The following is a 22,968-nucleotide window of genomic DNA, read 5'->3' as shown; positions in this document are numbered from 1 at the left end:
GTATATGGGAAAAAATGGATGGGATTTTTACTTCCGGAAGACTGTTGCGCTCTATCCACAGTTTTCCTGTGCAGCCACTGGGCGGCGTAATGATGATTCTAATTGCCTGTTTTGTATTTCTGGTCTGGAGAGGCCAAGTAAAAACTGCCAAAACGAGCGATTCAGAGAAGAACAACAACCATTAATTTATATGTCTATGGACCAATCGTTTATCGACGTCACAGCTTACGTCACACGCGGAAGTAGTGGCCGGAACCGTGCGCAAACAATAAACTTATCGGATTCCGTTGTTGAAAAATTATTCCGAGGGTTTTCATAGACGGCTCTGGCTTCAAGCCATCAGCTGAGCTGACTGGACTGAGGAGAGCATTTTAACTCAAGGCTTTGCAGCAAACATTTATAGCGAAAGATATTACAGGTATCTTATTAACTCATTATATATATCATTATAATAACTGTGTAGCTAAGAATATTTGTGTATGTATGATGGTTTTGTGTGGTACTTTCGTTTTATCATCTTATCTGTCAAATCTAACACAACAGTCTGCCAGTGTTCTGACAATCTGTGCTACCTGCTCGAGATCAGCAGTAAAAACCGTATACATGGGTATACTACAACAGCATGAAATGTGTTAAAAACCTAGGTGGAACATCTTGTCTGGCAGATAATATCTATCAGGATGTGCTACCAGCATAACTATCAGATAATGTAATATAATGTGAGGCTGTACCTAACCCCAACCCTAAAACTATGCGAATACAGCGTTGGTAGCACATCCTGATAGGTAGCATATATTTTCAGGACACTGGCTTTGTGCCACAACTTACTGCGCACGCGCAGAACTTTTTGTAAACAATGGGATTGGCGCGAGCGTGCAATCGATCATGTAAACAGACGGAGCTATTTGACAGCAATGTTTTCTTATCACAACATGAATGGAACACTTGAACGGCTGCTCTTTCCTAATATGACATTTTGTTTGTCAGTCAAACTCGCCATGTACAACTGATATTTTCTTTTTAACCCCAGAGGTCACTCTGCGGTGCATCCTCATTTTTGGCCACATCTTCTGTGAATTTTGTTAATGTGACTTTAATTTTGAAAAGCGGTGCTGTAATCGTCCATTTTGCACGTTTCCACGGCTTCTGGCTGAGCAGGCGGTGAGAACCGAAGCGAAGCGAGGGGAAAAAAAGCTACGAAACTTATCACTGACAACCATGTCAGGAGACGACGACCAGCAAGAGCAGACCATTGCTGATGACTTGGTGGTCACCAAGTACAAGATGGGGGCAGACATAGCAAATCGTAAGGATGATTATCTATCTTTATGCGTCGTTAAGGATTAAACTTGACCGAGAGAAGCTGCAGCTTAATGCTCCGCCATGTGTCTGTCTAGTGTTTTTTTTAGTTGACTTAAATTGCAGTTGCATAGACATGTCTTAGAAACCGTTGTTTTGTAATCCAAAGTGCAATGTTTAAGTTTGCTAACTAGCTGTAATTGTAACGCCGTAACGTGCTGAAGTTCTGTTAAAAAGTTATTAATTTATTTATCATAGATGACATATCTTCATTAGGACCCATATCATTTGTTCCTCAATCGGTCGTTACAAATGTATACGTTTATTTTATTTCTTTGATAGTCCCGTTTTGTATGTAAATGTAATGGCAGGTGCTGAGAAAGCAGCTGCCAATGTCAATCTGCTGGTGGTGGGCAGTCTCTTTTATCACGATTACTTTTACCAGAAGTCATTGCTGATTTAATATGTATTAATTATTTTCATCGTGTCGGATATTGCTTTAGGGAGAGCTCCAATATGCTTTAGAAACTGTTGTTTTATGTGAAATGTATTTTACACACTCTCTCTCTCTCCCTAACAGAGGCTTTGAAGACTGTCGTTGAAGCAGCAAAACCTGGCGTGTCTGTCCTCAGTCTGTGTGAGAAAGGAGATGCATTCATCACGGCTGAAACAGGCAAGGTGTTCAAGAAGGAAAAGGAGATAAAGAAAGGTAAGCGTGCATCTGAATACTAGATCATTTTCATTTAAATCCTAAGTCTTCTTTAAATCCTTAAATGCATGGGAATTTCACCAAACACTCTTACGTTTTCCTTATATCTATCAAAAATGGATCTACAAAATACCAAGATTGTGTCATATTTTAAAAAGATTTTAAATAGAATCAAATATATTTTGATTATTTCTTTTTCATTTATCAAAGAGAAAATGCACATAAGTTACACAAGTATTTTCTCAGGCACTTATTGAGTCTAAATAGATGCACCCAAATGACAATAATTATATACTGTTCATGTGTTGTACTTGCTATGGTTTACATCCATGTTGTTTCTTCATCAAATAGCATAAATGTAAACAACAATGCCACCTTGAGTAAGAAATAACATGTATAATATGTATGACCCTGCACTCTGACCCCAGCTTAGCTGCGATATGTGAAAAAAAGAATTTCACTGTATATGTGCAAACGTATAATGTGTGATAAATAAATATAATTATAATTATTAATTCATTATAATTAATTAATTATTAAATTATTCATTAATTATAATTATGTGTACATGCTTGTGGAAAACTGATAAATCGCCACTGTTGTTAATTCATTGTTGCACCGATTATCAAAGTGATGATATAGTATTTATTTGTATGAATATAGTACTCAGTTCTCTTTTAATAAACAAAGAAACAGATATCCTGTGATAGTAAACTTATATAGATATGAAATAATCATAGAAATATACATTTATGGACAGAGGTGGGTAGAGTAGCCAAAATCTCTACTCAGATAAATGTACAATTACTTTTTTTTAAATACTCAAGTAGAAGTAAAAGTAGTAATTTTAAAAATGACTTGAGTAAGAGTAAGAAAGTATCCAATTAAAAGAATACTCTAGTGAGTAACTAATTACTTCCACATATAACAATTAACGTTTACACCCCAATATTCCATTACATAATACACATTTAATGTTTTACACAACAATAATACTAGTAATAATAATAATCATCATTATGATTATTATTAATGGAAATTGTTGTCCATTCTCATGTTGTTTCAAACCATATGACTTTCTTCAGTACACCACTATGAAGATGTTAGAGTGTTAGCCTTAGTCTCCATTTACTTTCACTGCATGCACCAATGGTGACTGTCTAACATCTTTTGGATTCCACAAAATACAGAAAGTCTCATGGGTTTGGAACAAGGTGAGGGCAGGGCAATGATAACAGAACATTAATTTATGCTGAACTATTACTTTAAGGACACTTGTCAGATTTGGACGAATCCATCAATTAGAAGATATGTTTGGAAACCAGTTTCTAGTTATTATGGTGAAAAACTTGAACAATGTCCCACAGGCCCAATAATATATAATGCTGAATAAAAAGAAGCAATATCATGCTTTGTTAATGCCTACAGTTGCTATTTCAAAAGTCCTGTCGGTTTTTAAAGTCCTAATTGGATCTTAGTTCAGTGTAGGTACAGTATTTTCAGTGTCGAAAAAATTTAGATCATTAGTTCTGTACAGTAAGTGTAAACTACACCTTATCTCTGTGCTTGAAAGCATATTAGGCTTATTTAAATTCAGAGCTTGTTTTCTGTTGTCCATAACATAAATGCGCTGCATCTGTAAAATGCAGGAATGCTGTGCAGGCACAGACATACTGTCAGCTCGCACTCCTGAAGTCAAAGATGAAATCAGCAGAGCAGAAGACATTTACACTTAACGCGGATGTTTACATTGATATATTGTAGCACTGATATAAAATGTATACTTATAAACTGAGGTCATAAGAGCCCATAGTTATAGAATCACCCTAAAAATGACCATGACACAGACAATCCCACAATATCAGTATCGCCAACACTTACAATTGCAATTTAAATCTTGGAATATCCGCTTGTCTTGGTGTAAAATGGAGCCATTGCATGACAAAAGAAAGTGTTTGTTTTGAGAGCTTGCTGCAGGGGTAATGAGCTTGACTTGAGTGACAGAGCTGTAAAGTTCCGCTGTCATAAAAGTCCCTTTCAAAAATCTCTCAACAAATGACACATTTATAAACAATTAAAATGAAAACCAATAGTGTAATGACAGGAACGTTGCCCATTGTAACAAAGTAAAAGTTAAAAAAAAAGTTAGAGTGAGAAGTACCCACCATTAAATATACTCTTAAAAGTAATTTTTTTTCCAAACAGTTACTCAAGTAAATGCAATGGAGTAAATGTAGCATGTTATTACCCACCCTCATACCTAGGGTCTCTAATGACTCCATACACTTTTTGTACTTAAAACATTATTTAAAAAGTGTGTGTATATATAAACTCCAGATGTCGCCGACACAACATGGCAGTGTTTTGTTTGTTCACAATTCTTATGTTTTTTGTCTTGGATGTTGTCTGCCTTATTGTCTACGATAGACAAACACTTTTGGACATTGGTTGAGCAATTTCACACCGTAAACTGGACTTCAAATTCCTCAATGCCGACCCGCTGTTTACAAACACGCAAGCGGAGCCCTTTGTCTGGGCAGTCCGGACGCGGAAACGCGGGAGGAAAAGGGGAAACAGAGCTGGCGTTCTCATCAGAGTAAGACGCCGCGCAAATCGACCCCCGCTACCCAGTATTCTACTGGCAAATGTTTAGTCTCTGGATAACAAGCTCTGCGAGCTGAAAGCGCGGATCTCTTTCCAATGAGAGATGAGGGACTGCTGCATTATCTGCCTTACAGAAACTTGGATGTCTGTGGAGATTCCAGACTCAGCCATTGAACCCGCGGGGTTCTCCGTGCACCAAGCGGACAGAGCGAAAGACCTCTCAGGTAAAAGCAGAGGTGGTGGTGTATGTTTTATGATCAACAAATCCTGGTGTGATCAGAGGAATGTACATTCTATCAAGTCTTTCTGCTCTCCTGATCTGGAATTTCTCATGCTTCTGTGTCAACCATTCTGGATACCGAGGGAATTCACAGCGGTCATTATCACTGCTGTGTACATCCCGCCACAAGCCGACACAGACCGGGCACTCAAGGAACTGTATGGGAGTATAAGTGAGCAGGAAACCATGCACCCTGAGGCCGCGTTCATGGTGACCGGGGACTTTAATAAAGGCAGTTTCAAATCAGTCGCACCAAAATACCACCAGCACATTAGTTTCAACACACGAGGGGACCGGGTTTTGGACCATTGCTACTTTCCCTTCCGGGACGGCTACAAATCCCTCCCCTGCCCACCATTTGGCAAATCGGACCACTCTTCCATTCTGCTTCTGCCTGCTTACAGGCAGAAACTGAAACAGGAAGCACCCACCCTCAGAACGATCCAGTGCTGGTCGTACCAGTCAGACTCTATGCTACAAGACTGTTTTGATCACACGGACTGGGAGATGTTCCGGTCCGCCTCTGATGACGACATCGAGGTTTACGCTGATAGCATAATGTGTTTCATCAAGTGCATGGAGGACGTAGTTCCGACCAGAACAATATGGATCTATCCGAACCAGAAGCTATGGATAAATTGCGATGTTCGCGCGGCACTTAATGTGCGGACCTCCGCTTTCAATTCCGGGAACGCGGAGGAGCATAAACAAGCCAGTTATCAGAACAGCAAAACGCCAGTACAGGAACAAGATGGAAGGACAGTTCAACACCACCAACTCTAGAAGCATGTGGCAGGGAATTAACATCATCACGGACTTTAAAGGGAATTAAAAACTCCGCCATGAACACCGCTGCCTCTCTCCCGGATGAGCTAAATACATTTTATGCTCGGTTTGAGGGAAATAACACCGCCCTCGCGGAGAAAGCTCTCGCGGCCGAAGCTACAGAGGTTAGTTCACTCTCCATCTCTGTAGCGGATGTAACCCGATCCTTCCGACGGGTGAATATCCGCAAAGCCGCGGGCCCAGACGGCATTCCGGGCCGCGTCATCAGAGCGTGCGTGAACCAGCTGGCTGGTGTTTTTACAGACATTTTCAATCTTTCCCTCTCTTTGTCTGTAGTCCCCACATGCTTTAAAACATCCACCATTATGCCTGTTCCAAAGCAATCCAAAATAACTTGCTTAAATGACTGGCGTCCTGTTGCTCTGACCCCCATCATCAGCAAATGCTTTGAGAGACTAATCAGAGATTACATCTGCTCTGTGCTGCCTCTCTCCCTAGACCCATTGCAGTTTGCTTACCGCAACAACCGCTCCACTGATGATGCCATTGCATCTACAATACACACTGCTCTCTCCCACCTGGAAAAAAGAACACTTATGAGAGAATGCTGTTTGTAGACTACAGCTCAGCATTCAACACCATAGTGCCCTCCAAGCTAGATGAGAAACTCCGGGCTCTGGGCTTAAACAGCTCGCTGTGCAGCTGGATCCTGGACTTCCTGTCAAGCAGACGCCAGGTGGTTAGAATAGGCAGCAACATCTCCTCATCACTGACCCTCAACACTGGAGCCCCACAGGGCTGTGTTCTCAGCCCACTCTTGTATTCCTTGTACACACATGACTGTGTAGCAACACATAGCTCCAATGCCATCATTAAGTTTGCAGATGACACGATGGTGGTAGGTCTGATCACTGACAATGATGAAACGGCCTACAGAGAGGAGGTGCACACTCTGACACACTGGTGTCAGGAGGACAACCTCTCTCTCAACGTCAGTAAGACAAAGGAGCTTGTGGTGGACTTCAGAAGGAAAGACAGAGAACACAGTCCCATCACCATCAATGGAGCACCAGTGGAGAGAGTCAGCAGCTTCAAGTTCCTGGGTGTCCACATCACTGAGGAACTCACATGGTCCATCCACACTGAAGTCGTTGTGAAGAAGGCTCATCAGCGCCTCTTCTTCCTGAGATGGCTGAGGAAGTTTGGAATGAACCGCCACATCCTCACACGGTTCTACACCTGCACTGTAGAGAGCATCCTGACTGGCTGCATTTCCGCCTGGTACGGCAATAGCACCGCCCACAACCGCAAAGCACTGCAAAGGGTGGTGTGAACTGCCAGACACATCACGGAGGTGAGCTTCCCTCCCTCCAGGAAATATATACAAGGCGGTGTGTGAAAAAAGCTCGGAGGATCATCAGAGACTCCAGCCACCCGAGCCATGGGCTGTTCTCACTGCTACCATCAGGCAGGCGATATCGCAGCATCAGGACCCGCACCAGCCGACTCTATGACAGCTTCTTCCCCCAAGCAATCAGACTTTTGAACTCTTGATCTCCCACGATCAAAATACATCAGCACTGCTCTTTATTATTATTACTACTCTTACTCTTATATCTCACACCGGACTGTCATAAATTATATTATATTCTCTCTTAAAAACTTACTATCAACTGACAGCCTGAATGTCAATACAGTACAATACAACCTACTGTACATTCTGTATATACTACTATATATATACTTTTTTAATTTTATTGAATAATGTGTATCTATATTGTGCGTATTGTATACTGTACAGTGTATGTTATTATTTGTATATTGTGTTGTGTGTAATTATGTGTATATTAGACTTTAAATTGTGTTGTGTTAATTTGATGTTTTTGTAAATTGGTATATGTCTCATCACTGTCACGATTGCTATATTGATCGGAACTGCACCCAAGAATTTCACACACCATTGCACTTGTGTATATGGCTGTGTGACAATAAATGTGATTTGATTTGATTTGATTTGAAACACTACCGGTCAAAAGTTTTGAAACTCTTGCCTGAAATGTTTCTCATGGTCTTAAAAATCGTATGCTTAAATGTTTGAAATTAGTTTTGTAGACAAAAATATAATTGTGCCACCATATTAATATATTTCATTATAAAACTGAAATTTAATTACAAAAAAATAAGTTTTTGAAATTGATGACTTGGACCAAATAATAAAGAAAAGCAGCCAATAAGTGCCCAACATAGATGGGAACTCCTTCAATACTGTTTAAAAAGCATCTCAGGGCGATACCTCAAGAAGTTGGTTGAGAAAATGTCAAGAGTACATGTCTGCAAATTCTAGGCAAAGGGTGACTACTTTGAAGATGTTTTGATTTATTTTGGATTTTGTTTAGTCACAACATAATTCCCATAGTTCCATTTATGTTATTCCATAGTTTTGATGACTTTACTATTATTCTAAAATGTGAAAAAAAAATATATATATATATATATATATATAATAAAGAATGAGTAAGTGTTTCAAAACTTTTGACCGGTGGTGTGTGTGTGTGTGTGTGTGTGTGTGTGTGTGTGTGTGTGTGTGTGTGTGTACGTATATATATATATATATATATATAAATATAGATATAGATATAGAGATATGTGTGTGTACAATTTTGGCCTTTTTTGTGTTACACAATTTACAAGAGAGAGATTGAGGAATACTAAAGAGTTGTGGGCAGAACTCCAAAGAAAAGATGAGGTACAAGAGCTGGAATGAGGTTCTTGGTCACTAATGACCCATGGTATGTGTTTAAGGGTTAATATAATGCTTTTGTGTGATAGGGATTGCCTTTCCCACTTGTGTTTCTGTGAACAACTGTGTCTGCCACTTCTCTCCATTGAAGAGCGATCCTGACTACTCACTTAAAGATGGCGACTTGGTTAAAATGTAAGTCGTTTCTGTGCTGTCGTATATTTGTTATTTCTTCAGGTGGTTGTCAGCATATTTTCTCATTATTACCTTTTATTTTTGCACAGTGACCTTGGAGTTCATGTGGATGGCTTCATCTCCAACATTGCTCACAGCTTTGTGGTTGGCGCAAGCAAGGTATGGTTCAGTGTTTTGTTGTGGGCACCGTGGGAAAGTTGCATGAAAGGGATCATTTAAAGTTAGCTGGTCATTACTGCAAAATAAACCCAGACAGTGATCAGGACCCTGGCAAAAAAGCGGGGTTATTTTGCTATAATGCCTGGCTGACTATACATTATCCTGTTTATTACATTCCCAAATAAATAAGTGGACATGAAATATTAGTTTGAGTTTTTTTTTCTGATTTTATGTTAGAAAAGGGGACCTCAGAGAGTGATATTAGAGATATGAAACTAGCAGTTATGAAGAAAATCAGTTGCTTTGGACAATGGTCAGTTATACAGTTTAGCTGTGATTAGATTGAATGCCACGATTTACTAAGTAAAATTAGGTATTTCAGAGAGCCGTGTAGTAATAACCATTTCTTTGTGGCACTTCAGGAAGCTCCTGTGACAGGACGGAAAGCAGATGTGATCAAAGCTGCCCACTTGTGTGCAGAAGCTGCTCTTCGGCTGGTTAAGCCTGGGAATCAGGTTAGTTAATAGACTCCTATTAACTGTTACTGGCATGACATAAACAACAGTGAATAATGAAAAATAAATGATCTGTTATTAAATGGATACTTTCTGGTCATCAGAAATGCCTGTTTACTTAGCCACTGTGTATATCATTGTGCAGCACCTATAGAGGTTCACTATTAACCTTCGTTTACTTGACTACATGGGACTATATCTTCAAGCAGAAGGATGGCATTTTAAAAATTTGATTTAATAAAATAATATTGAAAATCTTAAAGCTGAAGCATGCAATTTCTGCAAGACTTGCGCCACCGAACGGAATTGGACAAATAAACAATGTTTTCAAAAGCCCCTCGTCTTCTGTTGTTCAAACCTTCAGATAGTCCCGCCCCCAACTCGCGGCATTGGTTGAGTAACGTTGTTGAGGCGGATCTCTCAAAACAAACAGGAATTTTATAGTGCCACAGAGACACAGTGTTTACAGTTTGAGAAAATTAACCAATTAATGGCTTACTTATAGTTGTCTCTGCATATTAAGTGGGGATAGAAGAATATCTTAACACTGAAAAAGTTTTGGGCGTTCCAATTTCTCCCATTCATTTTAATTGAAGTGGCCCATCTCTGCTAAATAATCTCTGCTCCTACTTATTTTTATTTATACATATAACTTTGGAATTTTGTTGCATGATTCATTCAGGGCCATTTTTAATGCAGTGGTCATTTTAAATGTGATTCACAAACTGTCATTATGGAAGTCAAAACAGATCAACCACCATTGTCTGTCTCTTTCTCTATCTCTCAGAACACCCAGGTCACAGAGGCCTGGAACAAGATTGCACAGTCATTCAAATGCACAGCCATAGAGGGTGAGCTGACCTGAAACCTAGCTGCTAGTCATACACACTCTCTGTTGCAACATCATTCCATAGTTATTAAAGCGCTTCTCCTGTCTCTCTGCACAGGCATGCTGTCTCATCAGTTAAAGCAGCATGTCATTGATGGAGAGAAGACCATCATTCAGAACCCCACAGACCAGCAAAGGTGAAGACAATGAAGCACGAGATTGTCTTTGAAAAATGATCAAGTGCTTCTCCACTCTAAACTTTCTTTGTCCTTGTCTGCTCTAAGGAAGGACCATGAGAAGGCAGAATTTGAAGTGCATGAGGTGTACGCTGTGGACGTGCTCATAAGCACTGGAGAGGGGAAGGTGGAAACTTGTCTCAGTGTCACTGTTTACTCAATATCTGCTATTAAAGGGATAGTTTACCCAAAAATGGAAAATTCTGGCATCAATTACTCGCCCACCCATATGACTTACTTTCTTCCGTGATACACAAATGGAGAAGTTCTGAGAAATGTCCATGCTGCTCTCTGTCATGCAATGAAAGAAGATGGACACCAAAGTATTCTATGACACATGCACTGTATTCCAAATCTTTTAAAGCCATATTTTTAGCATTTTGTGACAAACAGACTGAAATTAAGGTTGTTATTCCCTGAAACTTTTCCTTAAATCTTGCTTTAGAGCTGTAGTCACCATACACTTTCATTGTATGGTAAAGAGAAGCTTGGACATTCAATAAGTAATGCCTTTTGTGTTATACATTTTTCGAAAATGTTGCCTTTGTGGGTGAACTGTTCCTTCAACACCTTAACTGCTAACTCTTAACGCTGATTACCTCAATCTTTCCGCAGGCTAGAGACTCTGAGCAGAGGACCACTGTTTACAAACGAGACCCCAGTAAGCAGTATGGCCTGAAGATGAAAACCTCAAGGATGTTCTTTAGTGAGGTGGAGCGACGATTCGATGCCATGCCTTTTACTCTAAGGTATATAATTTTAGGTTAAAGTGGTGTTTGAACTAATAAAGTACGTTTGACATTTAGACTTAAAACGTATAAAATATCAAGCCAGTCCACATTTACATTATTGCATTTCAAATCAAATGAAATCCCTTTATTGTCACTCAACCATATACACAAGTGCAACAGTGGGTGAAAGCCTTGGGTGTGGTTCCAAGCAACATAGCAGTATGACAATTACAATAAACATCTGATTTACACATAACACAGTTTACACATCTGTTACACAACACAATATACACCTAATAATATACAATTTACAGTATACACAAAATAAGAAGACTGTATAAAAAAAAAAAAAGAGTATACATGTAGTCAGTGGAAATAAATATGAAGTGTTGGCGGATGCTTTTATCCAAAGTGACTTACATTTAACATTCAGTGTGTATGTTAAGCTATAAGAACAAACTTTTCACTTCTGTTGTTCATCACATTTCTTTTTGTCTCTCTTTGTCTTTTTCCTCGCCTCTGTCTCTCATCTCTGTGCACTGTCTTTCAGGGCGTTTGAGGATGAGGGTAAAACTCGGTTAGGTGTAGTTGAGTGCGCCAAGCATGAGCTGCTTCAGCCCTTCAATGTCCTGCATGAGAAGGAAGGTGAAACATGTACCCCAGTTATAAAAATTTCGCTATTTTATATGTAAAATAGTCAACCAAGCATGAAGATAAGGTCAAGCGCTCAGAATGAATCACTTAATGAAAATTAAAAATAATTTCCTATCACGCCGGTGCTCAGAGAAGCAAATCCAGCACATTTGCCGCATGACCAGGTCACCATTTAGATGTTTGGTGCCATCAGCAAGGTCTTCGATGGTTTGACAGTGTGACCTTGATGATATCTACCATGGTCCATTTCCTCACGTACGAGTCTCTTCTTCTCTTTCAAGGTGAATATGTAGCACAGTTTAAATTTACGGTGATGCTCATGGCAAATGGCCCTCTGCGTATCACCAGTGGACCTTTTGAGCCAGAGCTTTACAAGTCTGAGCATGAAGTACAAGACCCAGAGCTCAAGGTAAAGAAATGTTTACCTCTGGTTTCATTTTATGCAGGGAATTGGTGTGAAGGGCTACTCAACATGATTCTCCAACCCAGTTTAATACTGAGGTTTATTGACTATCTCGTTTGCTTTTTAAAGGCCTTGTTGCAAAGCTCAGCCAGCCGCAAGGCACAGAAGAAGAAGAAAAAGAAGGTTTGTTCTGTCAACTTATAAAATTAAAAGTTGAAAGCCTTACAAATCATATTTAAATTGCACTAAAATTTTTTTAATGACAATTATTGTAAATATGTAGCCATAAATCCAATGTACTTACACTATTTTGCTTGTCCCCAGGCATCAAAAAATGCAGAGACCACTACAGGACAACCAGTGAAGGCTGAGAGTGAAGCTGCTGCATAGAATCTCACTGCCAACCAAGCTGACTGACAGATCCTCTGCACAGCCCAAAGAACAGAACCGTTAAAGCTTATTATGACCTGCCCCACTGAGAGGCCATCCGGCCAAGCCTTCTGTCTTTTTGAATACCTCCTCATTAGTTATATAAGACTGCTAAAGGGTTTGAACAGTTACCTAAATTCCCAAACTCTTGTTTTGTTGACTTTGAGTTATGCTGCTCTTTGGAGCAGCTGCCATTCATAAGAAAGGGAGGGTACAGATGAGCAGATAGATACTGACACACCGTGTTTACAGAGGGTGACTGCCAGGGTTCTTTTGACCCTCTCAAGAGTTTCACTGTCATTGTACAAGCCATCATGAAAATTAAGTGTATTGATGGCACTGTTTAAGCAGTATTGCTACAAATTGCAATTCATGTCAGTGCAAAAGAAATACATTTTTGAAGTTTGTTAAAGGTTGAGTTTTTGTCCATTGGGAAAATATTCTAGTTTGTATTGATGACCTGTAATGAGTCTTTGGAGTGGTAACTGCCTCACTACAACTCAAATATAGCAAAATAACTACACTGGAAGTACTGTTAATCAATTAGATAAGATTTGATTTGTGTCACATTACATTCACCATTGATTTTGTTGTATTTCTCAAATTACAAAAGCTTTTCCAAATTTTTTCCTTCATCTTCTTGGTCTGACTCCTGAAACTGTTGTTTATTGAATAAACGGACTGACTGAATTATCCTACCATTTTTTAAGTGTATATCTAATAAATTGAATTAGCCAATTCATGGATCAAATTGTCTTTTTTTTTATTTTTATTTGTGTACATTTTAATCACTACACTCAAGAAAGAACATTTTTTAAATTGTAAGGAAGTTAACCTTACCTTGTCTAACCTTTAGACAGCTGTGATCTGTGGTTTGATAAAATCTAAAGCAATGACATTCACACAAAGTGTCCAGATACTTTTTAGGCTCACTGTACACCATGGAAGAGCCTTTGCCCAGTCATAGCTTTTATAAACGGGAAGATCTGCCAGTGCAAATTGTTTCCAAATACTGTGGCAAAATGATTGAGTTTATCTTGTCAAAAAAGCCCAATTGGTCATGTATTTCCATTCAAATTTCTGAAGGAGCAGCATACTTCCATGCTCCAAATCATTAAAAAAGTTCCATCATAAAAAGTGGTTAAGTCAGTAAAAAATGAGACATCCTTAATTTAGTCAGATTAATATCCTTATATGCCCCTTATAAAATGTACCATGGTAACCACAGTTGCCATACACAAAATACCATAGTTACTACTAGGGTGACCAAGTGACTATGAAAAAAAATAAATAAATAGGACACAAAAGAATTAACAAGTACCTAACCTTTTTTTTTTATAGTAGGCTACTGTATACCTACGTTTGCCGCAGTAAACAGAATGAAATAGGGGAGACTGGTGAGTGTTGTAACACTATCATTTATCCTTTGTATTTAAAAAAAAAAAAAATTTAAATAAGTGTGTTTTATATAAAATTCTCATATTTGTATGCAACAAGTTAAAGTAGTTCTGAAATCTACAAACAGGGTTGGGGAGTAACGGAATACATGTGACGGGATTACGTATTTAAAATACAAAATATAAGTAACTGTATTCCACAATAGTTAAAATTTAAATCATTGGTAATTTGAATACAGTTACATTCAAAAAGTATTTTGATTACTGAAGAGATTACTTTGCATTTTATTGTCATTTGTTTCATTTAATATTTAGTTCTTTCAGATGGAAAACATTTATACATATAAATGATGCGATCCAAAGTGCATTTGAACAGCGGTGAAACATTTTCTTATGATGTGTTACATTCATACGAGCAGACAGAGAAGTACGTTTGAAGTTTGGAGCAGAAGAAATAGAAATAAAATTGTCAGCTTTACGCTAAGCTAAAATGCTATTTCTAGCCATTTTACATGCACGTTACCAGGCATGATCATATTTATTTATCAAGCAAATTCACGTTGGATCATAATTTCTTTTTTTCTAGTAAGACCTTTGATATTAGGGCAAAAATCATATTCTTGATAATAATTTTTGTTTTGTTTTCTTGTAATATCTAAAAATCCTTAAAACAAAATCAATTTGATTTATCTTGTTTTAGAAACAACACTGCATAAGATATTTAGGTTTTTCTGAGAATGTATTTTTAACGTGTATTTTGTCTTACTGTACTGGCAGAGTTTTTATAGTCAAAACAAGTGAAAAATCTACCAGTGCTGAAGAAGTAATCCAAAGTATTTAGAATATGTTACTGACCTTGAGTAATCTAACGGAATACATTTCAAATGACATTTTACAGCATTTATTCTGTAATCTGTAGTGGAATACATTTCAAAAGTAACCCTCCCAACCCTGTCTACAACTTATCTCTAAACTGTGTAAATTAATGTCAAGTACAAAGAGTGCCATTGTCAATGCTGAGTTGTAAAATGTAATCTGGATTATGTAATCATATTACAAATATCAAGTACTTGTTATTAGATTACATTTTTAAATCTGTAATCAGATTAGAGTTATATTTTATGTATTACATGATTATACACAGCATTTATCAGGCAATGGAAGTAAAAAAAAAAAAAAACTTTATTGATCCCCCAAATCCCCCGAAGATTTTTTAAAGATTATTCTGCCTAATGCTGATATACACTCACTGAGCACTTTATTAGGAACACCTGTACACCTACTTATTCATGTGATTATATGATCAGCCAATCATGTGGTATAGTAAATTTTTATATATGAAATGTAGAAAAGTACTAATATAGAATAGCTTTGTGTGACCCAGAAGAGGGCATAATAAGGTTACTAGAAATGCTGATGTTTTAAGAAACTCTCTGTGCACTCAGCTGTAGCAGAAATGTTGCAAGAAATGCTCTTATGTCCTCAGCTGTAAGCAAAGAACAATGGTACTGAGTCATGAGAAATCTCTGGGAAAGTACAGCAAAGTTAAAAGATTGACACAATCAATAATCAAAGTAACTATATATGCTCAGATTGTGACGTATTATTCATTAAGAATGTATACTTTCATGATAAATGAATTTAAAATGTAATGTTTTTAAATGGACTAAAAGCCAGGTTCCCACCATTAAAAAGAGGTCAGAGGCTCTGTGAAATAATGGAGGGAAACAGAATCCATTGGATACAAAAAATATTAAGAGAGCAAAGACATGAGGTAATGCTAGATAAAATATTGTATAAAGACTAAGGGTTTTGACCAAGACAGTCAGATCTCAGATGACATCTCGGGTTTGTTGGTTTGTTCAATAAACTCTAACCTTTGACACCTTTGACACCTGGAACTCCTGACTTCGAGAGTTTTCTTACAGAGAGGGGAGAAAAATCTTCCACACTCCACAATAGTGGCAGCAGTGCAGTGCATAAAATCATGCAGATACGGGTCAAGGGCTTCAGATAAAGTTCACATCACCATCAGAATGGGGAAAAAATTTTATCTCAGTGATTTTGACCGTGGCATGATTGATGGTGCCAGATGGGCTGGTTTGAGTATTTCTGTAACTGCTGATCTCCTGGGATTTTCACGCACAACAGTCTCTAGAATTTACTCAGAATGGTACCAAAAACATCCAGTGAGAGGCAGTTCTGCAGATGGAAACAACTTGTTGTTGAGAGAGGTCAACAGAGAATGGTCAGACTGGTTCGAACTGACAAAGTCTACGGTAACTCAATAACCACTCTGTACAATTGTAGTGAGCAGAATAGTATCTCAGAATGCAGAACATGTCAAACCTTGTGGCGGATGGGTTACAACAGCAGAAGACTGCATCGGGCACTTTATTAGGACCATAGCGTTCCTAATAAAGTGCTCAGTGAGTGTATGGTTTTCATGTTTTCATGTCTTCTTTTTGTTGGTAATAAATATTGAAATATATCTTCTTCATTTTATTTTTATATCAAAATGCTTCAAGATTTTCCTACCCGAAGGCATGTGACATCAAATAAACGAGTTTCTGTAGGTCCAGTAGCGGATTTAGGCATGGGCGACATGTGCAGTTGCCCAGGGCGGCATCTTGCACGAGGCACCCACACAGCCCCCCCTCCCCCCATCAACAACTTTGGGGGCGTGTTGAAGCGGGTTTTGCCCAGGGGCGCCATACAAGCTAGAACCGCCACTGGTTAGGTCAGTAGTCATCTGAAAGTAATCAGATTAGATTACCTAAAACATGTCATCCAAGACATTACATTACCAATTACAATTTTAGTCATGTAATTTGTAATCAGTTCCAGATTACAATTCTTAAGTATTCTACCAAGCACTGGCTGTTGTGACAATACATCCTGTCTACAGGATACCAGTAAGTGGGGTGGATTAGCCAATAGAAAACAAGGACATTTTAAAATGTGTGCATACATTTATTTTGGTAAATAAATTTACTTATTTTAAAATGATTATGACACACAATTATAAACAAATGCCATCATAAATAGGGTGACCAGATGGCCATGACAAAAAAATGGGAAACACAAGGGCTAACACTGTCTCTACCATCCAAAAGAGCATTAAACAAACTAAGCCTCAAAGACTCAAATAACTACCAAGTAATTTTTTTAATTACTTATTTTTTACATGTCTGTCAAACGTGAAAAATCTTTCAGCAAGGTGTGAAATCTGAGAGAAATGCAGTGGAGCAGAATATTGTGTACTACAGTATTTATTATTTTACTTTTTGCCTATTTTATTTATGCTCCTGTTTTATTTGTTGTCACTTTCAGATATTTGTCATGTGGTGATTATTAAGAGCTCATACAGTATTATAGCCTACTTAAGTTGTTTTTGGTTGACACAGTTTGGTGTTAAATATTGAGGTCAATGCATGTGCATCTCTAAACTAAATAAATGTTAATACAAACTTTAAAGGCGGCCTTGAGATCTTGATGCTGCAAAATGAATCATGATAATTAATCCTAAACTTCATTGACTATACCTTGCTCACACTCGCACATACACTTATCTGTGGCGTCAGCTATGGTTGTCATGGAATTTTGGAATTCCTGTTCCTTTGAGACATCATAAAGCTTTGCATTTGAGATGGAACGTCTTTAGAGACCCGGCACTTATATCTATCAAAAACAGATCTACAAAATGCCCAGATAGAGTAAACATTTCAAAATATTTTCAAGACAATTTTAAATAGAATAAAATATATTTTGATTATTTCTTTTTCATTTATCAAAGAGAAAATGCAACAAATCAGGACAAAACTAGAACAGTATTCATTACTTTCACACTGAAATTTCCTTAGATGCAACTGGCTGTCAAACACATATTGAGCTAAACATAAGTTACACAAGTATTTTCTCAGGCACTTACTGAGTCTAAATTGACGCACAACTTACATAATTTCAGTAGTACACCCAAATGACAATAATCATATACTGTTCATGTGTTGTACTTGCTATAGTTTACTTCCATGTTGTTTCTTCATCAAATAGCATAAATGTAAACAACAATGCCACCTTGAGTAAGAAATAACATGTATAATATGTATGACCCTGCACTCTGACCCCAGCTTAGCTGCGATATGTGAAAAAAAGAATTTCACTGTATATGTGCAAACGTATAATGTGTGATAAATAAATATAATTATAATTATTAATTAATTCTAATTAATTAATTATTAAATTATTCATTAATTATAATTATGTGTACATGCTTGTGGAAAACTGATAAATCGCCACTGTTGTTAATTCATTGTTGCACCGATTATCAAAGTGATGATATAGTATTTATTTGTATGAATATAGTACTCAGTTCTCTTTTAATAAACAAAGAAATAGATATCCTGTGATAGTAAACTTATATAGATATGAAATAAACATTAAAAATATACATTTATGGAAGTTAAAACATTTTTTTTTTTTTAAACGAGACTTTTGGTACTTTTGTGTGTGTGTGTGTGTGTGTGTGTGTGTGTGTGTGTGTGTGTTTTACACTATTTATAAGAAAGTGATTGAGGAATACTAAAGAGGTGTGTGCACAACTCCAAAAAAATGGATGAGGAACACGGTGTGGAATGAGGTCCCGGGTCACTAAAGACTCGAAGTGTGCGTTTATGGGTTAAAAACACAGCATTTCTGATATCAGTAATCATTAGGGTACAGGGGCAGAATTTTCACTCACTCTTTTGCCACAATTGGTCCACAGCTTCACCTGGTGGTGCCATTGCGAATTACAATGTTGATTACAGCAAGGTTATAAATGATGATACCGCACAGAGGAGCTCAAGTGCGCATAATAAACCACAAAATCATCAATAGGATATTTTATACAATTATAGGATCTTCTCTTTCCAATTTCTTTTCATATTTAACAGAAACCTGTACTGGGAGATCTTTTGTGAGAACATACCCCAATAGGCGCACGTTGTCACAATGGAACCTGCTATTAAACCAATTGCACAGGTTTCTGCTGGTTTCTTATTATGATTAAAAAAGCACAAGCGATATCAGTTACAATTTTTCATTAGCCTTATTATCGAGATTCGGTTTTATCGGGACGTATAAAACTAAAAATATGAATTACAAAAATTAAAGTACACAATGATTTAATTCAGTTGTTTTAATACTGAAATGTACAGACGGTCCAGATATTGTCCAATGAACACTGGTCGTGCTTCACATAAATAATTACAAAATTGTTCAAAGTAAAATGTAGACGCTTAAAAATCCTGACCAATCGGTAAACCGGCATGAAGACTATTGGCAGTTATGGAACATGTTTCTCTCGTTGTCGCTAAAGAATGACGCAATCCAGACATATAAAATGGCCCGTCTCCCTTATGACGTTCTCTTAGAGTCGTTGCTATCTCTTGACGAGGTGAGGAAGTGGTGTCCGCTGACACTGCGCTAACATCCAACACAATCCAAAGCAATCCAATACTTCTACTTGCCATCCATCCATATTTCTAACTTTATTTATTTATTTACAGAAACATCTTCTCATCATGAGAGCAAAGGTAAGTTGAACTTTTGTCTACATATTAAATTGAGTTACTTGTTGTCTGGCTAGTCTTGGTAGCAGTATGGTGGTTAATAAAACGGTGTTGTGATCGCAGTTTTAAGCTAAAATTGCATGTGTTCTGATGTAATTCTGTGTTCTATTTAGTAAAATAACAGTTGCCGAAGGATCCGTTTTATCCACTTTCAGTTAATGGATGACCGGCCTACTATTGTGCTGTTAAGACGCAGAGCATTTCGCGAACCAGTTTAGCATGCTACTGCTGCTACATGTTAATGTTTTGTGGTGGCTTATTTTATACTTGGTCTGTTTATAACGGATTTTTTTAGAAACTCAAATCCTGTATCATAGTGCGTTTGTTTTTGCAACCGTGCCTCATGAACGGCCATGCTATATTGCTAAAATGCAGCCTGTGTCGTCAGGCCCATGTGTGATTTTTATGATTTCCAGTGTGAATGGCCTAATTTATCACAATATTAAATGGTTGTACTCTCTTTCAGTGGCGAAAGAAGCGTATGCGCAGGTAAGTTCCCATTGGCTACACATTCATTCTCATTAACCAGAATGAGAATTTAGTCTAAATTAATGTTTTGGTTTTTTTAGGCTGAAGCGTAAAAGGAGAAAGATGAGGCAGAGGTCAAAGTAAACTGACCCCCATCGCTGTAGCTGAGTGCTCTTTCAAATCTCCTCTGCAAGAGTCTGCTGGAAGACCACCTCTGATCCCGGCCAATCCTCTGAAAAAGGATTTGGTTTTCCATCGCTTGGTTCTGCAGCGCATTTCTGGTCTTGACTGACCCTGTGAACTGTTTTGGACATTCCTCAGACTTTATCAGCTCAGCCTTTTTGTTCATGTCTTCAATAAATTTTTGGTTTAAAAAAGTAATTGCGTTTGGTCTTGTCACTCTAGATTTGCTGTACGTTCTCAATTTGGCAATTCAAATAAGACTCGTATGGATTTGTCTTAAACTCGATCCAGGGTTTTGTTTGCAGGTGCAGTGCTATAAGGTATCTTAAAAAATGAAAAAATACACTAACCCTTGAGGTCCTATTAGACTTATACCAAGTATTTTTATGCATGCCGTCTTCTAGGAGCCTGGATGCAGCATATCAGCTGCCACTCCTAAATATTGAAACGCTCCAGTGAGCGTGGAAAATGTTTTATAATTGGTAATTCAGATGTGCAATCCAGAAATCACAAGGGTTGGCACAACTTTAGAACATGCTAACCTACATTAGTAGGCTATATGATGAGGGCTAGTCAATGTAAATATTTCCTAGGACTGCAAGGTACTGTAATGAAGCATTAAGTAAAACGGTGAACTGACGATAAGGAAAGGTGCAAAAAATGTTAATGGCTTTTTGAAGTCTATATCGGCCAAAAGTGTTAACATAAATGCATCCTTAATTTAAATGCAGTAGTTTTCAGTTACAAAGTACCATTGTAAAAGTTCACAGTCAGCCGTGATCGACTAAATCCATATGTGAAAGGGTCCAAGAACAGCTTTTGCTGATTAGGCGAGTAGTGTTCGACTGGTCATGTGATAAACATGGCCGCCCCCATGAGGGACACTCCATGTGTGATGAAGTTACTGATATTACTGGAGTCTTCACATGTAAGTGCTAATGATTTAATGCATTAGATATCATGAACTTAACCATTCACAAATTTTTACTGCATTTATTGAACTTGGTTTGTAAAAATACAATTTGTTCTTATGCCTTAACTGTGTTAATAACTTTAATTTTTAAAATGTATTTGTTGAAATGACCCTTTAAGATCAAGTGCCAGTTTTGATTAATGTTAATACAACATTTCTGTAAAGTGTTAACGCATTTGATAAAGGAATGGTTCACCCAAAAATGAAAATTCTCATTTACTCACCCTCATGACATCCCAGATGTGTATGACTTCTGCAGAACACAAATGAAGATTTTTAGAAGAATATCTCGGCTCTGTAGATCCTTGCAATGCAAGTGAATAGTGGCCAGAACTTTGAAAGTCCGGAAAGCATATAAAGGCAGCACTAAAGTAATTCATACGACTCCAGTGGTTAAATCCATGTGTTCAGAAGTGATAAGATAGGTGTGGGTGAGAAACAAAAATGTAAGCCCTTTTTATTAGAAATTCTCCCTGCCCAGTAAGTGGCGATATGCACAAAGCATGTGAATTGCCAAAAAGAATGTGAAAGTGGAGACATTTATTTATTTATTTTTGTAAAAGACATGATCATAAAAATCGTCCATGATCCCAAACTATGGAAAGTTATTTCTTTGTGCACTGCTTTGTCCTTTGTGTGTTTGAACAGATTTGTACTGTACCTGCAATTTTAAATTGTGCGCTGGATACACAACCTGGCAAATTCTGCAAAACTCTGCCTTTGACCTTGTTTGGCCCAATGGTAATCGGTGGGTCAAAGGCCATTGGCCCAGAGAAAGCACCAAGGAGGCACAAAGAAGCCTGGGAAGTTGCAGTGGGAAAGCAACTGTCCCTGGCATGCACCAGCACGCCCTCATTTGGCCCGATAGTGGAAACGCAGCTGTTGATTAAACCACTGGAGTCTTAAGGATTACTTTTATGCTGACTTTATGTGCTTTATTCTGAGCTTCAAAGTTTTGTTCACTCTTCAGTTGCATTGTATGGACCGACAGAGCAGAGATATTCTAAAAAGTCTTTGTGTTCAGCAGAAGAAAGTCATACACATCTGGGATGAGGGTGAGTAAATGATGTGTCAATGTTTGGGTGAACTATCCCTTTAATATATAAAAGAATTAGTAAAAAGGCAGCATGAAATAGTTTAGATCGGCTATAGCATATGACGCTTTTTTTTTTTTTTTTCCTCTCTGAGAAAAGTAATAACCGGGATAAAGACAAGAGTCTTTTGAAAGCATAATTAAACAGTAATGTCAAATTAAGTAAATATTAATGTGTTTAGTGCCCTTTCGTACAGAAATTTCCCACGGACCTGCGTGTCCACTGTCTATAAAGGGAATGTATGACTCCAAAATATGCTGAGTCAAAGGTGTGTATTAGAATAGTAGATAACCTCTAAAATCTCACTTTTGAATTCTCGAATTGTTGCGCGACAACACAACCTTGACTGAGCTAGTTGCTAGGTGATGACGAGTTTGTCTCCAGTGTTTTGAGTACATCTGATTAGGGCGCAAGGGCATCATTCAGTTTGGTTTGCTTAAAACGAATTGAAATATATTATTCATGCACAATACATGTTGTTTCTACAATTAGAATAGCTAAATCTGCTTTTCACTGAGCAAGCTCTTTCTTGCAAAATAACGGATGATGGGACCGGTGGCCATGGGTGATTTTACAGACTGTATGATCCCACAAACCTACATCACACTCGGTTGGTTTTACCAAGAAGGGCTGTAACCTAAAAACAAACCACGCCCCTACACGCCCTTCTTT

General features: G+C 37.8%; 1 protein-coding gene and 1 long non-coding RNA gene across 2 annotated transcripts; both read left to right on the top strand.

Annotated features, from left to right (window-relative positions):
• Nucleotides 1-896: 896 nt before the first annotated feature.
• Nucleotides 897-13,267, top strand: LOC127420354 (proliferation-associated protein 2G4-like). The gene is made up of 13 exons (XM_051662572.1): nt 897-1,306; nt 1,880-2,008; nt 8,508-8,613; nt 8,703-8,772; nt 9,195-9,287; nt 10,075-10,138; nt 10,235-10,313; nt 10,401-10,479; nt 10,968-11,101; nt 11,634-11,728; nt 12,019-12,146; nt 12,270-12,323; nt 12,465-13,267. The coding sequence occupies exons 1-13, from the start codon at nt 1,219-1,221 to the stop codon at nt 12,528-12,530; spliced, it is 1,185 nt and encodes a 394-aa protein (XP_051518532.1). The 5' UTR covers nt 897-1,218; the 3' UTR covers nt 12,531-13,267.
• Nucleotides 13,268-19,318: 6,051 nt separating this feature from the next.
• Nucleotides 19,319-20,427, top strand: LOC127419940 (uncharacterized). The gene is made up of 4 exons (XR_007893750.1): nt 19,319-19,403; nt 19,516-19,542; nt 20,045-20,067; nt 20,148-20,427. It is a non-coding gene; the product is annotated as an uncharacterized LOC127419940 (long non-coding RNA).
• The last annotated feature ends 2,541 nt before the right edge of the window (nt 20,428-22,968 follow it).

This window comes from Myxocyprinus asiaticus, chromosome 29 (assembly GCF_019703515.2).
Source record: "Myxocyprinus asiaticus isolate MX2 ecotype Aquarium Trade chromosome 29, UBuf_Myxa_2, whole genome shotgun sequence".
Lineage (NCBI taxonomy): Eukaryota > Metazoa > Chordata > Actinopteri > Cypriniformes > Catostomidae > Myxocyprinus > Myxocyprinus asiaticus.
The sequence above is the reverse complement of the archived record's forward strand: the minus strand, read 5'-3'. Positions and strand labels throughout refer to the sequence as shown.

Bases quoted from the DNA above. Each gene is read 5' to 3' on its own strand.
- LOC127420354 (XM_051662572.1), top strand. From the start codon at position 1,219: ATGTCAGGAGACGACGACCAGCAAGAGCAGACCATTGCTGATGACTTG. The intron at 2,009-8,507 runs GTAAGCGTGCAT...TTTGTGTGATAG, and splicing joins GGAAAAGGAGATAAAGAAAG to GGATTGCCTTTCCCACTTGT. The intron at 10,314-10,400 runs GTGAAGACAATG...GTCTGCTCTAAG, and splicing joins AACCCCACAGACCAGCAAAG to GAAGGACCATGAGAAGGCAG.